Here is an 18879-nt window from a genome sequence, read left to right on the forward strand (position 1 = left end):
AGGGTAGCTACATCCCAGGGATGTGCCATGAACAAAAGGGGATGCCTCTAGGCATCCTGATCTAGTTCTTGGTCTGGGTTCAGGTTTAATAGGAGTTAGCAATAATGCAGAGCTGTTAATCATGGTTTGAAACCAGAAGCTCTAATATTCACTGTCTGATGATCACAGAGAAAAGGTATGGATCTCCTGGGTCTTGGCTTAGCCTGGGGACTCAACAGCTTGTGAAGGTTGTGGGAATGAATAGAGGTGATCCACAGCTACGAGGTTTGGGGGTGAAGGGAAATTGACCTCTTTGTCCCAGGTTAAGGATGGAGGCCAGGGAAAGGTCTGAAATGTAAAATTCAAGTGGTATCATGTTGTCACAGATCACCCTGGCCAGAATGTACAGCCACCCAACCTCACACTACAGGCTTTCTCAGCACCACCTCCATATGGTCCTGGGGTTCTCAGAAATGCCACTGCTAAAAGGTGTGCACTTGTTGTTGATACTTAGCCACCTGGGTGAGGGCTGAAGAACTTGAAAATGTTACAGGTAGATTATTTCTCAGAGCAGAGCCTCTATTTTATGCATTATTTTATAATAAAGGTAACTGAGACTTTAAGGATTTGCTTTTAAGGCTACATCAAAATAGATGCGTGAAAAAAGACAATTAAATATTACATTCTCTCATCAGTTTCCTCGGGAATGCCGGCTTCTGGGAGAAGGCATCCCTGATGGCAAACTCTAGGTGTTCACGAACAGTTTCCAGTTGTATTCCCTGTCATTCCTAGAGGTCTGAGCATGTTGGTATTGGCTAATGGATTCCCTTAGAAGGCTTCTGAGCCGGAGTAGAAGCCCTGAGATCAAGAAATTCTTTTTCTAAGCCAGGTAGTTTATTTCCACTGTGTCCAAATTCATGAAAAATAAGTGCAGGGGCAGCAATCCCTGGTACTGGTACTCTCCAGAAATGGAATGGCCTCCTTTGCCAATCACGAGGTAATAGTCTGGGTGGGGTATAGTCAGGTTTAGGTCAGAGTGTGACAGGGTGGCGCTAAATGGGGATTTTAATTGCAAAAGTGCTGTAGGGAGGGGACTCAGGAAACCAGAGACACTAACTCTCTACCTGAGGCATTAAGGCAATAGAATGGTGAATGAAACCTTGAAATCAATCAGTGAACCCCAAGAGGTTTAAGTACTTGATCCATGATGGACTCCTACTCCAGCACTGTTAATAACTTATCCATCACTGACATGGCCCTGATTGGGCCCAAGAATTCCTCCTGAGGTTTTCAAATGCCTGTTTTTCAGGACAGGCCCAAAGGGGACATTAAGCTGGCTGTTGAGAACTGTCTGTAAACTGCATCAGAGATAAGACTTCATCTGGTTTGTTTACCATTGGGCCCAGTACATGGAGTAGGTCTCAATAAATGTTTCTTTGTTTAAAATGAGTAAGTGCCTTGTCTTAGTTCGCCTGAGGTATTATCACAAATAGATTGGCTTAAACAATGGAAATTTATTGGCTCATGTTTGCACCAACTACAAGACCAAAATCAAGATATCAAAGTCTTCCTTTATTCCTGAAATCCGTAGTGTTCTGGTGCAGGTTGCCAGCAGTCTTTGGGGTTCCTTGGCTTGCATTTCTGCTTCCACTGACAGTTCCCATTGACTTCCTGCTTCTGGTGCCTTCCTATGGCTTTCTCTTCATAAAGCCTCCAGTATTCCAGATTAAGGCCACCCTCATTCAGTTGGGTCACACTTCAACTAAAAATAACATCTTCCAGAGGTTCTATTTACAATGGTTCACACCCACAGAAATATGGATTAAGATTAAGAACATATATTTTTCTAGGGCATATGCCTGAACTAGGAGCTCCAGATTCCCATTCAAATGAACCGAGGTCAATGCATTCAGGAGACCCTGCTGTAAACTGAGCTATTCATCAAGTATGGGAGATGGGTAGGCATTCCAGATTTCAGTTTGTCTCCTAAAAGCTAAGGCCTATCTAAAAGGTCATCTTCTACTTCTTGGACACAGATAAGATAAGACTGAGGTTCCTACAGAAATCTGATTTCCTAAAGCCCCATACTTACTAGGATTGAACTAGGAGCATATAGACTTGAGGCATCAGGACAATTGCACAGGGGTATTCATGGTGGGGTTAGGAAGAGGAATAATCAGCTTCTTAGCTTTCTTGTCTGAGAAGAAAGTGGTTGTGGACTATATATTTACCTAGTACTCCTGCCACAGAAGTAGCTGGTGGAATAAGGCCCGGCAGAGGATTTCAGCAATATGATCTAGATTGAATGAGGTGGGGTCTTCTGGACCATGGCTGGGGAGAGACCCTCAAGGAGCCAGGAAACATGAACATCAAGGAGCTGTGTGGTCAGGAGGTGACAGAAAGCACAGGGTTCATACATGTTCTGCCATGTGCAGCATGTTGGAGGCAAAACCTGGGTTGTCTTTCCCGTCCTCAGCAGGGGCTATACATGTATCAGCAGCACCCAGTCACTTTGTTTCATCTTTAAGTTAGGTGAAAAATAGTCAAGTTGGACCAAGGCTTGGTCTATGAAGCTGCCAGATGATCTAAGCCTGCTCAGTTCTGTTACCACTCAGAGCATTGCCAGAATTCGGAGCACTGCCAGAGGCCTGAGATGACAGCCATGGCAGAAGAGCTGCTACATTCAGGAGGTCCCTGGCCACCTGCCTTCTCTTTTCCAGAGGGGCTGGAGGGTCACAGCCTTACTCCAGCCCCATACACAGACTGTCCTTGATTTCTCTTTCAGAGACTAAAACCATAAAGCTGGGTCATTCTCATGCAACTAGCAGGTTCATGGCTGGAACAAAGCACAGCTGGCTAATAAATCTGTCTTTACCCAAACATACAGGCAGCATCACAAGCAGATGGTCACGGTGCTCTTAGAGGAGTGAATCAAAGAGCTGAAAGAGAGATATCTCTATTTCTCTGCTTCCCCAGGGAAACTGTAACCAGAGAAATTGTTTATAATGCTCTTCCTTACCCTCTTACCGTAAAGCACACATTAGCTCCAAGTTATCAATACCTGTAAAACCCAGGTAATCAGGTATGAGCTCAAATTAGTGGTTTAGCAAACATGTGTGCAACTGAATTGTAGGTGGTGGGAGCAGAAGCAGCTACTTCTTCCTTCTCCTCCTCCTTCCCCTTCATCACCTTCTTCAGTTGTATTTCTAGATTCTGAATTTAGAAACTTTTGAACTAAATTAAAATGACTTATAGTTAAAAAGTTAAATTTAAAATGCCTAGGCCTCGATGGACCCTCTTCCTCCTATTACCATGCAGTGGCTGCTGCCCCAGTGTCAAGACTGTGGCTAAAAAATTGGTCTTATGACCTGGACGGCCAAACAGAAAGGAGCCCAGTATTTCATACATACGAACAACACACACAGTTCAAAATCTTGTACAGGGTTTCTACTACCAAAGATACTTTAGCTGGAGATTATAGTATGGAATAAAATGGTTAAGTGACTGAGGAATTGCTATCCACACCAATAAGCAGAGAATAAAATACATGTTAATTTGGGAGGGGGGGATAATTCTGTAAACCTCACCATGGGAGAGAAATGGCAAAGGTAACTGAACAGAACACTGGATGAAGTTCAGATACTTATTTCATCCTCTGGGTAGAGGACTGGCTTTGATTTATTCTCTAGCTCCTACTCTGAGAGTGTGGCTGAGGGAAAGTCTAGATACACTAGCCAAGGACCCTGCCCTCTAGGAAGGAGCTTCATTGACAGAATCACTGACAAGCATCCTCAGAGTTAAACTAAAAATTTAACATCTGTGCAAAAGAGAGAGATGTGAGGGAATGGCAAGGCAGACGCAGGTGAGAGCTGGGTGCGTGGCTACACTTGCCACTCCCCAGGTTCTCCCACTATAATGTGCACTGGCAAGTCCTGTTGGCTCCTGTACTGGGATGTCATACTGATTGATGACAAATACTCACAAAAGAGCAATTATAGGTCTTCAAAAGAAAACCCAGCTTGGAAAGAGTAGTAAAAGGTACTGCTGTGATGAAACCTCACATTTTACCAACAACTGCCAAAGTTTTTGAGGGAAAAGTTAAAACATTATTGACAAAATGAAAATTGATGTGGATGCTATGTAATTACTGGCAATCTATGAGTTACAAACACTTACATGTCATGTACACAAACTACCAGCTGCATTTTGCTTCCTACTCTTTCTACCAACCCCCATCTTTTCTGACAACAAAGTACAGAAAACTGCCTGAGCTGAAATCTCACTCTCATTGCTTTCTTCTCTTTTGAGGGGGATTTTGTACCTCTTTCCCCTCTTTGATCATAGTATAGTTGACTTAAGTAATCTCTCCATCACGTATGCACTCATAACTTAAGTCTCTTTATCTTTCTTGTTCTTCAACAAGAAATAGGTTATATCCTATGGATTCAGTCACACAAGTACAGAAAGAAACAAATACATGGATATGAAGCCTAGCATTGTTTGATACAGGAAACATAAATGAAAACAACAGGGGAGTGATTTAAAATTTACAGCATATTCATGAGATGGAATACTATGTATCTGTTAAAAAGAATGAGACAGATAAAGCCAACCCTCATTATTTACAGATTCTACATTTGCAAATTTGCCTATTCACTAAATTTTATTTGTAACCTCAAAATCAATACTTGTGGTGCTTTTGAGGTCATTCGTGGTCATCTCCAGAGTGGATTCTCTGATGTTCAATCAGGAGAGTTATTCGAAGGATTTAAAAAATTTTGAGTTATCAGATATGTGCATTCCCAGCTGGGGTTGAACAAGGTGATGTTCTGCCTTCTTGTTTCAGCTCTCACTCTGTAAACAAATGTTCTCTTTGAGTATATTTAGTGCCATGTTGTTCACATTTTGTGCTGTTCATTGGCCTCCAAGCATAGTGCTGAAGTGTGCTGCTAGTGTTCCCATGTACAAGGCAGCTGTGATATGACTTTGTGGTAAGCTTCATTCAGGTGTGAGTTATAGTGCTGTTAGGCATGAGTTCAATGTTAATTAATCAACCATATACATTAAATAAAGTATCTTTCAACAGAAAAACACACAGCACAAGGTTATGTAATGACTGGTTAACAAAGATGTGATCAGAGGCTCTGGGAACCTAACCCTGTATTTCCCCTAGGAGCAACGGTTCAGTATTTGCTAACTCAGTGTTCACAGTGCCTTTATAGACTATAACTACCATGAATAAAGAGAATCATCTAATCGGCTGTATACAGGGGCTGATTGTGACAGATGTCCACATTCTGTTGTAAAAATGTGAAAAAAAGCAAGTTACAGAACATGGGATCGAGTGTGAGCCCATTCTTTTCTTCTCTCTGCCCACTAAGGAGAAATCTTGGCTTCCCTTCCCTTTTTTCTTTCTCATCACTACATTGACCACCCCGTCCCCCTGCTGCAACCTTACTGTGTGTATTTAGCAGATCAACATGGGGACTGAGTCTCTTCTCAAGAAAGACAAGAAGAAAGAAGGAAAGGAAAGGAGAAGGAAGTGGAAGAGCCCATGTGGGCAGTTTTGAGGGGAAAAGAGGTCAGAGTGAGGGAGGAGAGTCTTTGAGAGTGGGAGAACAGCCGGGAAAACAATAAAAGGAATGAGAGTATGCCAGTTTGGATATATTATGTCCCCCCAAGAAAAAGCCATGATCTTTTAATCCAATCTTGTGGGATATCAGGATTGGTTGTTTCTATGGAGATGTGACCCACCCAACTGTGAGTGACACCTTTGGTTAGGGTGTGACCTCTGATTGAATGTTTCCATGGAGGTGTGGCCCTGCCCATTCAGCATGGGCCTTGATTAGTTCACTGGAGTCTTATAAAGGGGCTCACAAACAGAAGGACCTCAGAGCTGCAACTGAGGGACACATTTTGAAGATGGCCATTGAAAGCTGACACTGACATTTTGGAGAACACCATTTTGAAACACAACCTGGGAGAAAGCAGATGCCAGCCATGTGACTTGAACTAACAGAAGTTTTCCGGACACCAATGGCCATCCTTCAGTGAAGGTAACTGTGCCAGTTTGAATGTATTATGTCCCCCAACAACCATTATCTTTGATGTAATCTTGTGTTGGCAGACGTTATCAGTGTTGATTAGATTATAATTCTTGGAGTGTTTCTTTGGAATGTGTCCCACCCAGCTGTTAATGATGACTCTGACTGGATAATTTTCATGGAGGTGTTGCTCCGCCCATTCAGAGTGGGTCTAAGTTGAGTCACTGCAGCCATATAAATGAGCTGACAAACAGAGGGAACTCAGTGCAGCTGTGAGTGATGATTTGAAGACAAGCTACAGCTAAGAGGGACACTTTGAAGAAAGCACAGGAGATGCAGATAAGAGACAGTTTGAAGACGGCCCTTGAAAGCAGACTCTTGCTCCGGAGAAGCTGAAAGAGGACAAATATCCCAAGTGCAACTAAGAGTGACATTTTTGAGGAACTGCAGCCTAGAGAGGAACATCCTGGGAGAAAGCCATTTTGAAACCAGAACTTTGGAGCAGACACCAGCCACGAGCCTTCCCAGCTAACAGAGGTTTCCCGGACACCAATGGCCATCCTCCAGTGAAGGTATCCAATTGCTGCTGTGTTACCTTGGACACTTTATGGCCTTAAGACTGTAACTGTGAAACCAAATAAACCCCCTTTTATAAAAGCCAATCCATTTCTGGTGTTTTGCATTCTGGCAGCATTAGCAAACTAGAACAGATTTTGGTACCAGGAGTGGGGTGCTGGTGCTGCTGCGTTTGCAAATACCAAACATGTTGGAATGGCTTTTTAAATGGATAAGGGGAAGATTCTGGAAGAACTGTGAAGAGCTTGATAGAAACGGCCTAAACTGCTTTGAAGAGACTGTTTGTGGAAATATGGACTCTACAGATGCTTCAGACGAGGTCTTGAACCGAAATGATGACTGTGTTGTTGCAAACTGGAAGAAAGGTGATCCTTGTTTTAAAGTGGCACAGAATTTGGCAAAATTGTGTCCTGGTGTCAGATGGAAGGGACAATTTGAAAGCGACAACCTGGAATACTTAGCTGAGGAGATCTCCAGAATACATGTGGAGGATGTACCCTGGCTTCTCCTTGCAGCTTATAGTAAAATGCGAGCAGAGAGAGATAAACTTAGAACTGAACTCTTGGGTTCAAAGAAACCAGAAGCTGATGGCTTGGAAAATTACGGGCTTCTAGGGGGTGGAATCCCAGAAGCCACAGCCCAACGTGAGGATGTAACCAAACATGGAACCCAGCTGCCATTTCAGTACAAGCCAAGATTGGAAAAGGAGTTAAGCAGAAAGGATTTGTGGAAAGTCCTATTGTCTGATGGCTTTGACCCGTGTGCTTCATGCAAAGCCAACAGAATTTTTGTGAGATCTTTATAGACAGAGCCATTGCCAGTCTGGACTGGAGGAGACAGACAAGGAACAAATTGAAGGAAAAATTTCTTCAAAGACAGAGCCATGGAGGTTGAGGTCTGGAGTCAACGGGTCTCAGGCTGGGAGAGCAGAGCAGCCCACACGCATGGAAAGGGTGAGTTTGCCCTGGAGGTCGAGGGTGGGCCTTCTGCCTCGATGCTCAGGAAATGTCCTGCCACCCCAAGCCCCAAAGAGGGTGGAGCACATTCCTAGGGAATTTGGGAGAGCCTGGCTGCCACCACACTGTTCTGCAGGGGTTGAGCATGTGCCCCGGAGATGGAAGAGAATCTGGGAGCTGCCCCGATATTTGAGGAGGGTGGGGCCAAGAAGGTGGTCTCCCCACTATGTGGGTATGCTGGAGCACTCACCCAAGTGTTTGAGAGGACAGGGCTGCTGCAAAGGCCCTTAGGAAGGGTTAGACTCCCGCTCTCTCAAGCCCCAAGGATGCAACATCATTCTGTAAATGACTCTTAGACTTTGAAATCTAATGGAGTTTGTCCTGCAGGTTTTAGGAACTGTTTTGGTCCTGTTAACCCTATTTTCCTTACTCTTTCTCTTTATGGCAATGGGAATGTTTATCCTATGAATGTCTCTACTTTGTATATTGGAAGCACATAACTCATTCTAAGTTCACAGATCCACAGCTAAAGGAAAATTATGCCTTAGGATCGACCACATCTATAATTGATTTTGATAGAATTTTGTACTTAACTATTGTTACTGAAATGATTTAAGTTTCTGTGATATTGTTGTGGGATGAATGTATTTTGTATATGGAAAGATAATGTCATTTTGGGGTCCAGGGGGTGGAATGTGCCAGTTTGAATATATTGTGTCCCCCAAACACCATTATCTTTGATGTAATCTTGTGTGGGCAGACGTTGTCAGTTTTGATTAGATTTCTTTGAGTGTTTCTTTGGAGATGTGCCCCATCCAGTTGTGGGTGATGACTCTGATTGGATAATTTCCATGGAGGTGTTCTCCACCCATTTGGGGTAGGTCTAAGTTGATCAGTGGAGCCATATAAATGAGCTGACATAACAGAAGGAACTCCGTGCAGCTGTGAGTGACATTTTGAAGAGGAGCCACAGCCAAGAGGGACAATTTGAAGAATGCGCAGAAGCTGAGAGAGTAGCTGCAGATGAGAGACAGTTTGAAGACAGCTGTTGAAAGCAGACTCTTGCTCTGGAGAAGCTAAGAGAGGACAAACACCCCAAGAGCAACTAAGAGTGACATTTTTGAGGAACTGCAGCCTAGAGAGGAACGTCCTGGGAGAAAGCCATTTTGAAACCAGAACTTTGGAGCAGACGCCAGCCACATGCCTTCCCAGCTAACAGAGGTTTTCCGGATACCAGTGGCCATCTTCCAGTGAAGGTACCTGATTGTTGATGTGTTACCTTGGACACTTTATGGCCTTAAGACTGTAACTGTGTAACCAAATAAACCCCCTTTATAAAAGCCAATCCATCGCTGGTGTTTTGCATTCTGGCAGCATTAGCAAACTAGAACAGTACCCTGTTGTTGATGCTGTAGCTTGGACACTTTTATGGCCTTAAGACTGTAACTGTGTAACCAAATAAACCCCCTTATAAAAGCCAATCCATTTCTGGTGTTTTGCAAAATGGCAGCATTAGCAAACCAGAACAGAGGGAAATGAGTTTTGTTTTTTTATTAACTTATGTCTTGAACCAGTGATCAGTGATATTCAAAGATGTGATCAACGACTTCTCCAAGGAAGAGTGGAGATTCCTGAGGTCATGCTCAGAGAAATTTGTACAATGTTTGTGATTATAGAGAACTATCAGAAACATGGTCTGGCTGGGACTTTCCATTTCTGAACCTGGTGAGATTTCACTATTGAGGCATGAGAAATCACCGTGGACAAAAGGAAAATAAGAAACAAAGGCTGTAGCCAGCCGACATCTCAGTCCAGGTGATTTGTGAAGGTGCAAAGTATAAGAATAAGATAGCTTGAGAAGCAAAGCATCTTCATTCTTCTTTGGATAAAGAGTCAAGTGCAGAGGTTAAGGAGTCTCTGCATGGAAGGGTTTTAATGAAGTATTATCTCACTGTGACATGGTGATAAAATGTACAAAAACGTGGAAATTTCTACTGTTACCATACACACCTTACTCTCCATCAGAGATATTGTACAGGAAAGAAATGCAACCAATGTTCAGATTGTGGGAATCGCCTTACTTATCACTTAGATATCATTCAATATCAAATAATCCACACTGGGGAGAGTCCCTATAAATGTAAGCGAGGTAGTAAATCTTTCAACCAGAGGGCACACGTTATCCAGCATGAGATAATTCACACAGGTGAGAAACCTTATGAATGTAAAGAATATAGGAAAAACTTCAGCCGGATGACTCATCTTACTAGAGAAAAGTCCCATGAATGCAATGAATGTGGAAAGGCCTTCAGGTGTTTCTCAGCCCTTTCTGATTCCCAGAGCATTCATACTGGAGCAAAACCTTAAACAAGTAAGGAATGTGGCAGAGCCTTTGCTCAAAGTGCATAGCTTATCAGCCATCAGAAAAGTCTGATGAAAATTCTGAAGAAAAACTGTATTCATGTAGCACATGTAAGAAATACCTTATATGCTTCTTTTCTTGACTGAACATCACTCTAGACAAAAACCATATCAATGTAAGGTCTGTGGGAAGTCTTTACTTACTTTACACCAGAGAGTTCCTTCTGAGGAGAAACCCTACGAATGTAAGGAACCTGGGAAAGCCTTCATCTGTAGATCCAGTTTTGTTGTTTACAGTGGGGTCCACACAGAGAAATCCCCTATGAGAGTCATATATGTTGGAAAGCCTTCAGTACCCACTCTTCCTGTACTTTTCATAACAGAACACAAAGCAGGGAGCAACCCTATGAATCCCATGCAAGAGGAAGCCCTTTCACCCTTCCTCATCACTTCATCAACATGAGAGAATTCAAACTGGTGAAAAAAGCAATAACCAAAACTCAAAATGTTAATATGCATTTTGGTCAAAACATTATTAAGGTAAAATTCATGTATAATAAACTGCAACCATTTAAAATAACAACAATAATAATACAAAACTCATCCAGAGAATTCCAACATACCCCCAATCTCCAGGCTCACCAATTTTAATATTTTGTTCCATTTGCTATATCATTCTATCTATCCACTTATCTGTCTATTTATCTATCTGTTTTCTGAACATTTGGGAAGAGTTTGTATACATCATGCTTCTTAAAGATATAATACTTTCCTTTCCATTTCCTGACAACAAGGATATTCACTTATGTAACCACCTTAAGTACACTTACCAAGTTCAAGAAATTTAACATTGATATAAAGCTAACAGTCTTTAGTTCATTTTTTTCATGTCTCAATAATGTCCTTTTGAGATTTTTCTCCTCCATTATTAGAGCCTGTCCAGGATAAGGTATTGCATTTAATTACCATTGACTTCTTAGTTGCTCTTTTTTTAAAATTGTGGAAACATATGTACAACAACTTTCCCATCTCAACCACTCCCAAGCATCCCATTCAGTGGAATTAATCCCATTCACAATTCTACAATACCCTCACCACCTTCCATTACTAGAACTTCCCCATAACTCCAAATAGAAACCCTAAACAGAAATGGGGGCTTTCAAGAAATACTGTAGTGTATTATGAATGCAATCCCTATTTATGTTCCTTGAGAGAGTCTGTTAAATGTTAAGGGTTACTTCTTTACTTTCATTTCTCTCTCTCTGACACCATGCTAAGACTGAATTACGTGCAGCTTAGGATATATTCAGATTGGCCACTCACAGAAAATTTCAGGAAAGAAACTTAAAGAACTTTAGCTGTGATTGCCTCTAGGGAGTGGGACAAAGATGATTTGAAAATTTCTGCTATTTTAAAAAGACTTTTGACTAGGTGTGCCTATAATTGTGCCTAAGAGCCTCCTCCTGAATGCCTCTTTGTTGCTCAGATGTGGCCCTCTCTCTCTAGCTAAGCCAACTTGGCAGGTGAAATCACTGCCCTCCCCCCTACTTGGGATCAGACACCCAGGGGAGTGAATCTCCCTGGCAATGTGGAATATGACTCCTGGGGAGGAATCTAGACCTGGCATTGTGGGATGGAGAACATCTACTTGACCAAAAGGGGGAAGTAAAAGGAAATGAAATAAGCTTCAGTGGCAGAGAGATTCCAAAAGGAGCCGAGAGGTCACTCTGGTGGGCACCCTTATGCACAATATAGACAACCCTTTTCAGGTTCTAATGAATTGAGGAGCTGGCGGTAGATACCTGAAACTATCAAACTACAACCCAGAACCCATGAATCTTGAAGGCGACTGTATAAAAATGTAGCTTATGAGGGGTGACAATGTGATTGGGAAAGCCATATGGACCACACTCAAACCCTTTGTCTAGTTTATGAATGGATGAGTAGAAAAATGGGGGAAGGAAAAAACAAACAAACAAACAAACAAACAAAGGCACCCAGTGTTCTTTTTTACTTTAATTGTCCTATTTCACTTTAATTATTATTCTTGTTATTTTTGTGTGTGTGGTAATGAAGGTGTCAGGGATTGATTTGGGGGATAAATGCACAACTATGTAATGGTACTGTGAGTAATCGAATGTACGATTTGTTTTGTATGACTGCATGGTATGTGAATATATCTCAATAAAATGAATTTTAAAAAAAGCCTTTTGAAAATGTTCTTTCAAAATGAAAAGTTCTTTTGAAAATGCCCTCGCATATATTATTCTTACAACAAAAATTAAGTTAAAAGAACATGTGCGAATGTATTGAGAATCTCCTGCAAAACCTCAAAAAATAAGAAAATCAAGTTTAATTAGTATAAGACTTAATTTTTTTAAAAAAAATTATGTTCATTTTTGTTGTTTTCCTCTTTTTTTTATCTCTTGCAAATTTACAGCATACTATTATGGTAGCTGAGTGGAATTTTATGGGCTAGCCTGAGACTTCACCATAATCTACAACAGGAAAATGCATTCCAAGATCCAAATTATGAATGAGCAAACTATCTTTTGGAATCTGACCCATTTTCTGGTTAAGATCTGACTGAATTAAACTTTTAAATACAATTTATGAAAAATCCCTAAATTATTTTCATTCTGTTAATGTTTGTAATGACTAGGTATGTAAAATCACTGATCTATACACAGATGCTCTCAGAAGAAATATTATGATCTAATAATAAAGATCCTACATTTTGTTATACATGAATTATTTCCAACTTGTTTTATGAACCTAAAGAACTTAATATTGTATCATACTATGCAAAGAACTTCCTTCTAATGGGTAAAAATAAAATGACAGTGTAGCACGAAGGGAGCTGAGCACAATGCAATGATTTGGATAAAAGTAAGGACACTTTTTCCTCTAAGGTCAGCAGTTAAAATTTAGCCAAGGTCAGGAGTGACAAAACTACCACTAGAGACTTGCCCAGTGACCTCAATCAAATTGTTGAAAGCAATATATTAACACTGTAAAACTGTTATGGCAGATGGCAATCCAGTCACCTCTTGGTAAATCATGCCTGGCTAACTGTCCGTGTCCTTAGTGAAAGGTGAGCAAAAAGCCCACTAGAGCATTTGCCTGAGACCATGTAGATCAGCAAGAGCACAGTGGGCATTCCGTCATGCACACAGGAGGAGCAAGAACCTTGCTGACTTCCTTATTCCTACTTGATACTCTAGAACTGCAAAAGGGCTTGCAGTGCATCTGATCCATTGGTACGTATTACATTTTTGCCTGAGCTACAGGAGAAAAAGGGCAAAATATGACAGCATCCATTCCTCTTATTTCTCTTAACTTTGCTGGTTCTGGATTATTTATAGTGCTTTTATCTACTAGAACTTTGAAAGCAAAAGGTTCAAATCCCACTCACGTGAAGCAGATCAGTACAGATTAGATTTCTTAAAATACAGAATACTACAGAGCAACTCTTTAACAAGCTCTATGAAAGAGAAACCCAAAGAAGGCTTGGAAATTTGTTACCCAGCATAAAAACAGAGTATACACCTACAGAGAGACTGTGATCAGCCATTGCTAGGAAACTATAACCAAATGTAAGCCAAACACTATGGAGTATATTCTGGTGGACTTGGGCCACACATACAAGAAAGGCTTCTTTGTTTCACTCAAGTTTAAATCAGTCAAACTGTCAGTTGATTAAGGAGCAAGTAATTTAGTGCTTCAGAGAAGCCTTGGTAATTTTGGGGGAAAGAGGATTAAAAAATACATGCCTAACAGACACCCTTGAAGGTGAGCAGCCTTCTTTATGGAAGTGATGGAGCAATTTAAAGTTCTGTGCTTCTGAGTGGACTGAACAGGATGGCCTGGATGTCAGAAGGTTGGGGAGGAGGTGGCAGGAAGAATTGGTGCATGTCCAGCACTAGACAAGAGAGTATGGCTAGCCGGCTGCTGAGGGGGAGGAAGACTTTCTCCGTCTGCATTTCTTGGCTGGAGTCCATCCACTCATCCAGCAACCTGTGGTTTGGCTCCCTGAGACTGAGCCCTGGAGTTCAGAGAGGTAACAGCGACCATCCCCAACGTGTCTCTCATTACAACACAGAGGTCGGAGAATGAAGCCTTATCTCTTTGTATTTGATTCATATTTTCTGAGAATCCGCAAGATTTATCATATGGAATAGACATTTCACTGTTCATGGGAAAGTCTACTGTCTCAGCCCTCAAGGCAATCTCTTACAAGTTTGATTAAAGCTGACTCAGAGTCTGGATTCCAAAGCTGTTCACCCACAAGGCAGGGGAAGAAACCACCTACAGAAGAACTGAAAACACCCTTAGGGTCACCCTGGTGCCATGGCTGCCTGTGGACCTGTGCCATCCATCTGGCTGCAAAGGCCTTTGCCGTCTTCTGGTTCCTTTCTGCCTGCACCAAGTTCCTGGCTCAGGCCTGGCTTCCTGATGAAGTTCCTCACTTCTGGCTTCTTTCCTTTGCTGAACTGATATCCCAGATCCTGGACTAGTTTCTGTTCTTGTCATGCTGATCCTGGTAACGTCCTGTCCCAGCCATATCCTGGGCTCCTCCTCGAGTGGGGAGAGGCAGTACCCTGGGCCCTGCCCCAACCCCCCAACACACACTTCATTTAGAACCACTCCTCTGCCTGTTTTCCCAGTTACACAGGTCTAGACCTGGATTCTTCCTTTGTTTAGCTCCTTTGGGCTGAAATGTTTGAATGGTCTGCAGAACTGGGAAATTCAACATCTGCCTAAAATGGTACCTCTGCTCTTCAGGGACCCCTACCATTCTTGGGCCCCAGTGTTTTACGGGCACCTGCCTGGCAGTGATCTTGTTCTGTGGAAGAGACTGGGTTATTCCAACTTCAGCTCTTGGTTTGGATGTCTCTGGGACCTTTCCTTTGCACTAGTCTTGGGCTCGACTTCTAAACATATGTTCTTAGTCCACTCGCAATCAGGGTCCTACACCCACCAGCTGGTGCACAGAACTAGACTTCAATACCGTCCTCCCCCCACTCCCCCAAAGCTCCTCTGAGTTACAAGAATATCTATAAGCAAAACACCCACTGGTATGGACGAGCTGATGCCAGTCAGGAAGTGATTATCAATATTTCCTTCACCTGTCTCAATGACACATTTGAGCAAGGCTGTTTCCCTGCTTTCTTGCCTAGTAATAGGTGATTATGAGTGCAAATGATTCAAATGAAAGCAAATGTGAACTGTAAAGCACTGCTCAATGGATGGGACCATCCTTGCTGTCAGCCAGACTGAAAACTCCACATGGGCCATCCCCACCTGGATCAGCAGAGACTAATGACACAGCCTCCCCAAGCTAGGTTTTGCCCCCTTCTTTCCCAGCTTCACAGCACCCTGCACTTGTTTCTGTCATTGCAAGCACTGCACTGTATTGTAATCACCTGCTCCACACCAAGGCAGCATCTAATTAATCTTTGTACACCCACAGTGCCTGACACATGGACAGGACTTAACAAATCATGAGTGAATGCATAAATGAACAAAGAAATGCATAAAACAAGATTTTGGTTTTGCACACTGACTGGGAAATAGAAACACTTGATACACTGTAGTAATCAGAATGACTTCACAACATCAGCCCTTTGCCCAAAGTTAAGACATTCTAGCCTTTTCTTTTCCCTCTCCCTGGGACTTACCTGTATGGCTCCATGGTTCGCATCCCATAGAACAACGCCTCCTCCAGCAGACCGAGGCTGATGCAGGCATCCATGGCACAGTCAAGCACCTTCAGCTGGTAGATGTTGATGTCGGGAAGCCGTTCAGAGTTGCTGCTTATGATCGCCTGGCACATAGCCAGAACCTGTTCCCACTCTGTTATTAACATTAGTTAAGGATTCATTGTCTTCATCAAGAAGAAAAAAAAAAAAAACAGTAAAATGAGATTCTCTATAAAGCTGAAGAGCTCCCAGGCGCAGGAGGGAAGGAAGCACCCATTATTTTGCACAGATGAAATGCCTGAAAACCCACTTGAGAAACAAAAACATGCAAGTGGCTTCTCAGCTAAGTAAATTCTGTTTACATCAACAAACCGTCTTCTAACCAAGCCTGTGCTGTGGAGGAATTACATTTTCCAAAGCACCATTTTTTCTTCATACTTTTGTATGTATTCTTTTTAAACTTAGTTATGAAATAAGTGCAGCTGTTTATTAAACTGGACTGAAGATTAAGTTAGTTCAGTTTAAAATGATTTAACTTTGTTAACTTCTGTTTCAAAAGTGATCTGAAATTAAAGGACCCTTAGAGGGATTATTTTTTTAAAAGGGGGAGCTCATGTTTGCTTTTGTGCCATTTGAATTGCAGGCATGCATGGAACAAATACACATACAATGCACACACAAACACAGTGGCAGGAAGCAATTTGAAGAAACTCATTTCCAGTGGATCTCATATATAAGTTTTTTTGATTATAAAGCAAAAGTGATATAAGCCTATAGTTAACTAAGTAAAGGTATTATTTTAAACTCCCCCTCCAAAATATTAAAAACATGTCTTACGCAGATAAACTGAGGGCAAGAGGAAATGATGCTTTAAAAAGGATGGGGAGAAGACCCAATATCCGCTTCTCAGCAACCTTGACTTTCTGATTAAACCATGAGTCAGTAACTTAATCTCATGGAACCTCGGTTTGACCTCCCTTGTTAAAACTGATATTCCCTGTCCTCTCACAGAGGCAGTCAGAAGAGCAAGGTCCCATTGGATGGAGAGTGCTTTGAATCACCTTCAGAGGTGAAGTCCCTTAGAAGCACAGCTAAAGGCTAGAGTAGAGGCACACTATGACCTCATACAATTACTTTCCTATGCTGCTGTGTTAGGGGAGGTAAAGGCCAAAGAGGATGCTGGGCTGGCATTGGCCTTTCCCCCATCCCTGCCCCACTTCTGACCAGAGTAGCTGCAAATTTATCTGCTTTCATAGGTTGGAATTCCCATGGGAGGAAAGGTTTGAAGAGTACCAGAAACAGCATAGCCTTTGACTATAGATAAAGGTGGATTCAGATCTGAGCCAGTCCTGTCATTTGTTAGTTTTGTGGTTCTGAGGAAATCACCTAAGTGCTTTGAGACAGAATAGAAATAGAAATGTGTCACTGCAAGAATAAAACAAGATACTGTATGTAAAATGAAAAAAATTCTGTGTGTGTCCTATTATGAACCAGGCAGAGTTCTGGACATCAGGGATACACTGAGGAAAGATTTAGAGGCATGCACCAAGTACATGCTATGCAAATATTATGTGCCTTCCTCCTTCCTTTACTGTTTCATGACCTCTGAGTATGACTAAACATAAGGAAAATGGCTCAATGGACTGAATTTGATGGAACTTTTCCTCACCCACCCTCCTCTTCACTCCCACACTCCATCCAGACCCTAGTGCTCTTCTGCCCTCCCTCCCCAAAGCCTCCTTCATTGATGTCCTAGCACAGCATGCTATTCTTTGACTAGACAGGCACAAGGTATTACAATGCTCTCTTACCTGTCCCTCCAGCAAAATCTACCTCTTCTTATGTCCATGCTCTCAGGGCACTGCTTTCCAAGACATTAGCAAACACATTTAATAAACCAATCAAGTCACTTGTAGGAGTGCACACTAATATTTTTATCAATTCTCAAGAAAAACATATTTTCCTTTTAGCAGGGGACTGCTGGAGGCATAATCCCTTACCTGAGAGGCATGACTTCCTTGGTGAGAATTTCAAACACCATAATACACTGGTGAGGGCCTTTATAGCACATCCCCTGTACAATACACCATGTAATTTTAGGATAAGACCTGTCTCTGAGGAGTTGATTCTGAAATTGGAAGAGGTATATTTATCAAAGAAGTGAGTTGGGGATTTTCTTTTGTATTTGTCTGGCATGTATGTTTAAAGTTTGTTCCATCTCCAAGAGGCTGAATATATCCCCCAGAGGCCGGGGGAAGTAATATCTTAAGTAATGCACTGATTTTGTAACAGATTGCTGGGCTAACCTCTGTGGCTTTTCATTCCAGGATTAGATATTTGACGAACTGTCAGGAGGAATGACTGTCTCTTACACAATGCTAGACATTTCTGTGGCAAGACTTTGCACTTTATTTTAACATCATGTTGTTTGACCTTCACTGCTATTTATCTGTTCATTTATATATGCTCCAACTCATTTTAAAGAAGTTTGAGTGACAAGTCTTAGAAGTAAAAACCAGATGTGATATTCTGCAGCCACTCAAAGGAATGGATCTACTTTGCTCCCCAGCAGGCTGGAAAGGACCATGTGCCAATTTCCCTTCGTAACACTGGCAACCATCTCCTGGCAAACAAGGCAAAACCTTTCCTGTAAAACACCCCAGTGAGCAAAAAAAATTGAATAATTTTACTAAGAGGCTTTTTTTCCCAAGCTAATGCTGACATGTATTTGCTCAGAGATTTAGTCACTGGCATTTGCTTGGTGTTTACCACAAAGTTGAGCTCTGGATCTAAGCAGAACCGGAAGCCCATCCAAAGAGAATAGATTATATGTGGATGCAATACAGAATATCTTTTTTCCTGAACACTTTTAAATGATCATAAGAGGATTAGGGGAAAAGAGCAAGGTTAGCAAAGTAAATTCACTCAGGAATTAATCAACTCTTTGAGGCTCAGAGACCGCTAGACCACAGGGCTTTTTCTCACCAAATCATCCTGCTCTACTGCTTAAAATCCTTCCATGGTCCCCTTTCACCTATGAAGTCTAATATCTTGTCCATGGCATCTAAGCCCTTGCCATGTTCCTCTCCTCTCATACTAAGCATCTTGTAATTTCTCAAAACCACGCTATTTCACAATCTGCACCTCTGTGCAAAGGTTATTCCTTCTGTTGGACTCCCCCTCATTTATTTTGTCAGGCTGGTGAGCTCCTACTGATTCTCCAAGCTCAGCTGTCACCTCCTCTAGGATTTCAACCTCCCA

The 18879-nt window shown here is 42.0% G+C and overlaps 1 protein-coding gene across 3 annotated transcripts in view; it reads right to left on the minus strand.

Moving 5' to 3' along the window:
* SMYD3 (SET and MYND domain containing 3) overlaps nucleotides 1-18879 on the minus strand; it is an 839570-nt gene that overhangs the window by 122429 nt on the left and 698262 nt on the right. For all 3 annotated transcript variants that reach the window (XM_037822565.1, XM_037822568.1, XM_037822576.1), the window contains one exon: nucleotides 15598-15772. In XM_037822565.1, coding sequence (XP_037678493.1) covers nucleotides 15598-15772 — 175 coding nt within the window. The remainder of the gene's footprint in view (nucleotides 1-15597; nucleotides 15773-18879) is intronic.

The sequence above is a fragment of the Choloepus didactylus genome, chromosome 2 (genome assembly GCF_015220235.1).
Source record: "Choloepus didactylus isolate mChoDid1 chromosome 2, mChoDid1.pri, whole genome shotgun sequence".
NCBI classification, from domain to species: domain Eukaryota; kingdom Metazoa; phylum Chordata; class Mammalia; order Pilosa; family Megalonychidae; genus Choloepus; species Choloepus didactylus.